Consider the following 8,399-nt stretch of genomic DNA (forward strand, 5'->3'; position numbering starts at 1 on the left):
TTCACTCATTAAAACAGCCCGAAAACAGCCAGTTTTGGGCCCGATCTAACCTCTAATGCTCTCCACAGGCGCCGCCATGTTTACGACGCGCCGACGCACGTTATGCAAATCGATGTATTTTTGTAATCGATGACGTCGATTATGTCGACGCGTCGCCCCAGCCCTAGTCTACTGTAAGTATATTCATGTTGCAGCATGCTTGCTCAAAGGCACAGAAATAGTTTTTTTTGTGTGTAATTTATGCCTTTATTTTGTTTTATTACGTCTAGACTGGGAATGCATGTTAAGATCATCAGAGAAGCTGCTCAAAAACATGTAATTAATTACAGAAGCTCAAACATTGTTATTTTGTATACTTCTTCATGGGTACTTGTATACATTTGCTAATCTTGTTGTGTTGTAAATAGGGGAAAGATGTTTACATTGCTGACATGTATGTGGTTCCCACATGGAAAACGATGAATGTGGACCCACTCTCAAGTTTACCGGTAAAGTGAAGTTAAACACACACACAGACAGACAGTTGCACATTAATGCAATGATTTCTGTACAATGCACAGTAGTTGAATGGTTGCATTTTCTTTCTCTACACCAGAACAATCTGTGTTCCAAGGATGCGATTTTGTTCCCTGCATGGAGTATGCAACAGAATCAACTGGATCACTATTTGCTATGTGTTGAGTTACAGTTTCAAAAAATAGATATTCAGATTTTTAGAATGAAGTTTGTTGATTAGCTTATCATTTTGAAATATGTCCATTGCAGGTTTTACTGGTTGTGGAGAGAGAGATCATTTTTCTAGATTCTGTACTCCCTGGTGGTTTTGGAGATGACTCGTACAAAACGATATTTAGGTTAAGAGAGAGGAAAAAGTTGCCCTTGTTCAGTGGCTTTTACCAATAATATTTTACGCAAGAGCCATGTTCTGTGGCTGCTGATTTACACAAAAGCCTTGTTCTATGGCTGATGATTTACAAAAAGCCTTGTTCTATGGCTGATGATTTACAAAAAGCCTTGTTCTATGGCTGAAAATTAACAAAAAGCCTTGTTCTATGGCTGATGATTTACAAAAAGCCTTGTTCTATGGCTGAAAATTAACAAAAAGCCTTGTTCTATGGCTGATGATTTACAAAAAGCCTTGTTCTATGGCTGAAAATTAACAAAAAGCCTTGTTCTATGGCTAATGATTTACAAAAAGCCTTGTTCTATGGCTGATGATTTACAAAAAGCCTTGTTCTATGGCTGCTTATTTATAGCTTTGTTCTTTTGTTTTATGTTTACGCAGAAGCCTTGTTCGATGGCTGTGGGATTAGGTCTCATTTTATGAAACTAGACCATGGAGAACAATTGTATGACTATAGGTTTCAGTAAGTGTGTGTACATAATTAATTTTTTTTTTCCATTTTATGTGCAGACATATTGCAGGCCAGAGTGACCCAAGACCCTGGACAGAGAAGACCGGCAGAAGTTTTGATGTAAAGCCTTTTCTTTATTTTCTTACTGGGTTATATAAAACTCTGGACATCAGTTGGCTTAAATGTAATGTAAGACTATAGATATTTTCTTTTGAAGAGAATTTTCTACTGTGATTTTGGGAAACTGAGCCATGACTAGCCCACCAGTTGATACTTTTTGCTATATTCATTCGTCTTCTTTCCACCATACATTCTTTCTTGTCCAGACCTAGGGACTTTCTGTCTATTTTACACAATTTGAAACAATCTCTATCTTCAGCACATCTACTTCATGTATTAATGGCTTTTGGCAGTAACTCAGTAAGGGGGAACCTAAGCTTACTTTAGTGAAGCACTTGTCTACATCTGTTTCTATTGGTTCAACACCTTTACTTAACAGTAATATTTAATATTTTGTTTCCAGCACTTCCCTCAACAAACTTCTGGGAACTACTGTGGCATCCTTATACTCATTGTAAGCATCCTTTTAAGTTGTGATAAGCAGCATTTTGAGTTATTGGGTATAATAGAGAGATTTATTTTTTTACAGTATGCCCTCTGTATCTGCACCAATACCCCATTTATCTTCACAGAGGTCAGTTGCATCTATTAATATAGAAAAAATATTTCAAACCCCACCCCAATTGTCTGATCATTGTTATATATGTTTTAGAATGATGTGCCATTAATCCGCCAGTGGTGGTGCATCCTACTGATGGAAAGATTTCAGATTGAAGGGTAAGGCCACTCTGCTAAAGTATTCATGCCTTTTCTGCATTTTATTTCATTTGATTACCTGCTGATTAAGTTTTTTGATTCAACAGACATGGCCAGAGGTTTGCTTTCTGGACTGACAAGGCTAGCAGGCTATTGCAAGGGACCCTTCAGCCACTCTTTAGGGTATCTAGGTCAATCACTTCAGACATTCCACCTCATGTGCAAACCATGGTCAACCGCACAGCCCAAGAAAAGAAGCTGGTAGACTTTGCTGTACAAGACCATGGAGGCCGGCAACATTTGTTGGTATGTTTGTCACACATTAACAATGTTTGTTATTTACAATTTGCACATTGTTTTACCATTACAGTGTTATAAGCAAATAAGCAAAAGGCCTTATAATTCATGCTTGTTGTCACCATGTGTTGGGGGACTTTTTTATTTATTTATTTATTTTAATGTGGATTTACAGTCCAAAACTTTTAACATAAACTACTTTTGACATTCAACTAGAAATGTTAAATGTTTGCTCATGTTTTGATGAAGTGCTTTTGGCACTTTGCCTTTTGACCTAAGGGTGTACTCTGTGGAAAAGAGCCTTCGAAGTGGCTCAGCAGAATCCAGAAGGGATCATCTCTACGGGTGCCAGTGTACCTGGACTCGGAGGAAGAACAGGACTCCCTATTTTTCTATCTTCAGGATGTCCTGAAATCTGCACCAGTAGAATTCCACATTGAGGATCAAGTGCAGTTCATTTTGGATGTTTTGTTCCCAGAGGTAAGGTTACTAGGTATGCAGTAAATATCTATTAACAATGTTAAATAGCCTGTTGTGACTTAAGTTACATAAAAATTTTAATCAAATGTATCTTTTTTTTTAAATCCAATAGAGTAGTACTGTGAGACCATGATAACCACAATACATTTTCTCAGACAGTTATTGGGTCATTTTCAGCATTGACACTAACGCTAATGCTGGAGTTTTTAAACACCTCAGTTTCACTTGCTTGACCTGAATAGTCCACCGGCGGTGGACATCCAGTGAGCATTGATGAAGGACTAGAGTATTGACAGCACCAACTATGCAGCAACAGACTCAGAGCTTCTATCTGACTTTACATATACACTGTGGTGCAGATAGGTAGGAGTGTCTAATAGAATGAGAGACAATAAATGGACACAGTGTTTAAAAACTCCAGCAGCACTGATATATCTGATCCACTCACTGTACCAGCACAACATGCACTAACACCTCATACACCACCACCATTGCTAATCACTTCTAATCACTGCACTGCAGTGCTGAATCTTTATAATGCAGTTTTATAATTTATATTTAATTTTTTAACCCTTTTGTTAGTGCATCACCCAAGCCATGTCTACACTACAGGGAATAACTATACAAGAGGCTGAAGAGTTGTTTCTTTCAGGTCCTAACTACAGCAGAAGGTAAAAACAGTTACCTGTGTTTGAAATATCTGTATGAATGTTTATTTATTGTGACTACCATTTTAATTGGGTGGGTGGTTGCGTGTTTGTGTCGGGGTACTTTGAGTTGGGGAGGGTGGGTTTTTGTGTTGTGGTGGGTGTTTGTGTCGGGGGGGTTGGGTGTGTTGGGGTGAGGTGGGGTGGGAGTGGGGTGAGGTGGGGTGTGTTGAGGTGGGGTGGGGTGTGTTGAGGTGGGGTGGGGTGTGTTGGGGTGAGGTGAGGTGGGAGTGGGACGGGGTGAGGTGGGAGTGGGGCGGGGTGAGGTGGGGTGAGGTAGGGTGGGAGTGGCTGGGTGGTTGTGTGTTGAGAGGGATGTTTTTCTTTTGTTTTGCTTTTTGCTCTCATGCTTTCTCTGAGAAGAAAATAAACTGGTATTTTGATAAATGTGTTGTACCTTATTTTTAATGGTTAGTAGCATATTGATACAGGACCACATTTAGAGACATGGTATTTGGTTCCCATTTCTAAACATTCTGCTGTGTATTTTAAGCAAAAATAAATGTTTTTTATTAATAAACTCTTTGTTAGCTTGAGGAATACTACAAATGGTCAAAGACCACACCACCACCCCATATAATGGATATAACCCAAACAGGTTTGTTATAATGGTAAACAAATTAAATTTTTTAAATGCCTCATACACCCTGTAATACTAAATTTGACAAAGCATAAAATGCACAGTTTATATATCAACTGCTCAAGAACAAAGAACATTATTTTCTAGTTGATGTTTGTATTTTACTTATTTATATCTCCCAGTCTATCTAGATTACAGAAAGATAAACTGCTAGTTAGCCTATGCGAATTATTGTGTTCTGGCTCTATTTATTTATGAATTTATTCATTCATTAATTCATGGTAAGCATTATAAATTGATACTTGAGCATGTAGATGTTAATCTTATCGCTAAAGGTGTAATTAAGTTAATAAAATGTGAAGTAGTTTACAGACTTGGCATATGTAAAAAAAAACACCACATACATACATTTTAATAGATTATTTTGTTTGATTTTCGAAATATTTAGTTTAAACACCTATCAGTCTATCTATAATTCAGAAAACGGAAGTTAAGCTTGAGCAGCGACCTCACAGAGCCGAAAACTGTTGACGCATGCGCACAACGGCTGGTGTAACAGCCGTGGCTACCTGATCTGTGCCCCTGCTCAGTTTGCAATGCGTGCGCATGCGCGGAACAAATCGGGCAGGGGGTACAGATCGGGTAGTGACACTGCTCCTGCCTTGGCCTGCAGCGGCGACATTTTTAAGCTGTTGACCCTCATTCATTTTCAGCAGTTGTTACTGCAGTAGGGGTTATAGCCGCGATGTTGCTGTGCCGTCCCTTTTGTTCTGTCTCACTGATACCGGAAGTACAGGACGGTGGAGATAAATAAATAAATGAAGAAATGTGGAAATAAATAAATGTAGAAATGTTGAAATAAATAAATGAATGAATAAATAAGTGTTGAAATAAATAAATGAATAAATGTTGAAATAAATAAATGAATGAATAAATAAATAAATGCACATATAAGTAAATATATAAATAAATATATAAATAAATAAGAAATGTATTAATTTATTTATTTACCTATGCAAATATTCATTCATTCATTCATTTATATATGCATTTATTTATATATTTATTTATTTCAACATTTATTTATTTATTCATTTATTCATGTATATATTTATTATTTCTACATTTATATTTGCATTTATTTATTTATACTTATGTCATTTTTGGTCCTCCATAGTACAGCTCAAACACACACACACAAAAACCTATACAGTATGTGTGTATATGTACAGTACTGTGAAAATGTTTTAGGCCGATGCAAATTTCTTAAAACCAATCATCTCAATATTAAGTTGAGTTAATATTGAGTTTTACTTGGCAAAGGTACCACGTATTAAAACAGATACAAATAAAAATAAATACGGTAAAAAGTAACAAGAAGTCCACAGGTGCCAAACCTTTGTTTGGGCGAACCTATTAAACCAATGTTTTTCATAGTACAAAGTAGGGCTGTGAATCTTTGGGAATCCCAAAATTCGATTCAAAATTGATTCTTGGGGTCACAATTCAATTTTTTCCTGATTCTTTCAAATCGGTTGGATTTCTTTTTCTTCATCCTCCATACTTTAGCGGCGCAACAACAAACACTGTAACACAACACTACATGCCCCTCTGTAGCCTAATAGGGAGAGGCAGTAAGAGCACTGTCGTGGGGAGCTTTTTAACTGTACCGCGGAGCTCAGCTAGTTAAAGAAACAGTCCGGGGTCTCCGTTCTCGTATTTGGTCTTCATAATGCATGCATAATGTTGTTACCCCTGTCTTAACTTTTGGAACATGTTACAGGCATCAAATTCAAAATGAGTGAATATTTGCAACATTAAATTTCTTGTCTTTGTAGTGTATTCAATTGAATGAGTTAAAAAGAATTTGCAAATTGTAATCTGTTTCTGTTTTCTTTTTTTCCCTTTATTTTTTAAATATGTAAACTTTATGAATTAAACGTAAATTTAATATAAATCTTTGTTTTATGTCTTTCTTTGAGCTTCCAGACAAAGTTTTTCTCTCATTAACACTAATTGAGTAAACAGAATACTCTATTTAAACCAATGGTAAATTCCTTATTAGTGTTTCCTATAATAATATATAATAATCATATTGATGTACTGATGTACGAAGTGGTTATTTACATAAATTTTATGTACAAATAGCTTGTAGCTTGTAGTAGTAGGAATAACATTGTAGGTTCCTGAACCTCCTAGTTCTTAGAAAACAAATTCACCAACAGTAAAAGACAAAGTACCTTCAGTTACAAAAGTTTTGCTTAACTTGTGTTGGGCACTGGACCAAGTTCGGTGGCAGGATCTCAGCCAGCTTCAAGAACAGTCAGAAACCAGTGTAGGCCCAGTCCTGGTCCTACGTTCAAAAAGACACTGGGCCGAGTCCGGTGACCGAATCTCAGCCAGCTTTGAGGAGTCAGAAACCGAATAAGGCCCAGACTTGGTCCTACATTCAAAAAGACACTGGGCCGAGTCCGGTGACCGACTCTCAGCCAGCTTCGAGGAGTCAGAAACCGAATAAGGCCCAGACTTGGTCCTGCGTTCAAAAATACACTGGGCCGAGTCCGGTGGCCGGTTCTGGGCCACCTTTGAGGACAGTCAGAAACCAGCTAAGGCCCAGTACTGGGCCAGCACTCGGTGGCTATCTGGGCCCTTTATAAAGCTACGAGTTTTGTTGTTGGTGAAGAAGGAGATGTTTAAACAGGTATCAATGTGCAGCATGTGAGACGATTAAGGAACAGATTCTGTGTTCACATTACACACATATACAGATCACTTACATATACAGTGAATGTGAACCGACAAGATAGACAAATCTGATCTAAGCAGATTCTATGTGAATTGAACCTAAATTACAATCCAGGTCTGAGTGTTCAGAGCGTTATCTGGTGTCCTCAAGATGCAAGGCACAGGTGTTATTGGCCAGCCGGCAGCACAGAGCAGAGTTCTCAGAAGGTAAAAGACAGAGTTTATTTGGAGTCTCCAGTGTGGAACTATTTTTAAAGTGGCGCATAAAAACATACCATAAAATCTTTTATTTATTTAATTATACATTAATTATACATTTAATTAATCCTCCATTTAAAAGTTATTAGCGCAGAAAAAGTTTAATATAAAAAATAAAACTAACTTTACTGTATAGTGATTTCAAAATGAAACACATTTTGCAGTTAATATGCCTTAATATGGATTTTACTTCAATATGTAGAGTATTTTAAACACAGGTATTTTATTCATTTTAATAGTCTTATTGTGCAAGAATTATGTTCTTTATTGCATTTTTAATTCTATCTAAAACAAAGGTAAATGTGCAGCAGTGAAACTCTGATTCTTTGCTTTAGGTTTTAGCAAAAAGGGGGGAAAATTAGCTAATAAACAGAGTTTATACACGGAATGTATTATATTAAAAAATATCAAGAACTAACAGTAAAGCAGAAAAAATAAACTGTTGATGGGGACAAAAGTTGTGAGTCTCTGATATAAATCACAGTATTAAAAATATACACGTTATTTGTAACTTAATATGTAATATGTATTGTATGTAAACTCCACCAGAAGCATGATGGGAAATAATTTCAGAAAGAATCTGGTTGCAGTCTTGCAGTTAGTGATCCTGCAAGATCCACAGTCTTCATAAAATCTTACACACTAAGAAAAGTAAGTACAGATTTGTACTTACTAAGAGTATAAAGCTTGTCGCTGGGGCTGTACCTTAAACTGAGGTACCAAAAAGTATCTTTCAGTGAAAGTCCTTTTTTGTACCCGTGTTTTTGGTGCCAGTAAAGATTATAAAGATTATAAACATTTTCATCAACTGAAAATGTGTCAAAAACTTAATAATCCAAAATTGTCTGGTTTTCAAATGAAAAATATGTAATTAAAATATATACTGTTTATCAGTACAGTGATACGGAATACTGAATGTACCCTTTGGCTGCAGGTTAAATGGTACAAATCTGTACTTATTCCTGTTAGAAATTACTTTGAATTTCACAGGGAACACATCTGACCCTGTAAAGAGCAATATTGTACCTTTGAGGAAACAATTTACCTTTGAGTACAAAAAAGTACTCATATCGTACCTCTGTTTTTAGAGTGTAGCATGTGAGTCAGTCATTACAACTGCTGGCACTGACTGAAACTTGGATCAAACCTGAAAATACTGCT

The 8,399-nt window shown here is 36.6% G+C and overlaps 1 protein-coding gene across 2 annotated transcripts; it reads left to right on the forward strand.

Annotated features, from left to right (window-relative positions):
• Positions 1-378: 378 nt before the first annotated feature.
• LOC111194172 (PWWP domain-containing DNA repair factor 3B-like) lies at positions 379-3,748 on the forward strand. Of its 2 annotated transcripts, XM_049465770.1 has the most exons (8): positions 385-488; positions 596-1,475; positions 1,879-1,929; positions 2,005-2,049; positions 2,128-2,192; positions 2,279-2,477; positions 2,748-2,948; positions 3,531-3,748. In XM_049465770.1, the coding sequence occupies exons 2-8, from the start codon at positions 1,407-1,409 to the stop codon at positions 3,621-3,623; spliced, it is 723 nt and encodes a 240-aa protein (XP_049321727.1). In that variant the 5' UTR covers positions 385-488; positions 596-1,406; the 3' UTR covers positions 3,624-3,748. The 2 variants fall into 2 exon arrangements, with proteins under 2 accessions (XP_049321726.1, XP_049321727.1); XM_049465769.1 differs by having other exon boundaries at positions 379-1,475.
• The last annotated feature ends 4,651 nt before the right edge of the window (positions 3,749-8,399 follow it).

Source organism: Astyanax mexicanus, chromosome 16, assembly GCF_023375975.1.
Source record: "Astyanax mexicanus isolate ESR-SI-001 chromosome 16, AstMex3_surface, whole genome shotgun sequence".
NCBI lineage: Eukaryota > Metazoa > Chordata > Actinopteri > Characiformes > Acestrorhamphidae > Astyanax > Astyanax mexicanus.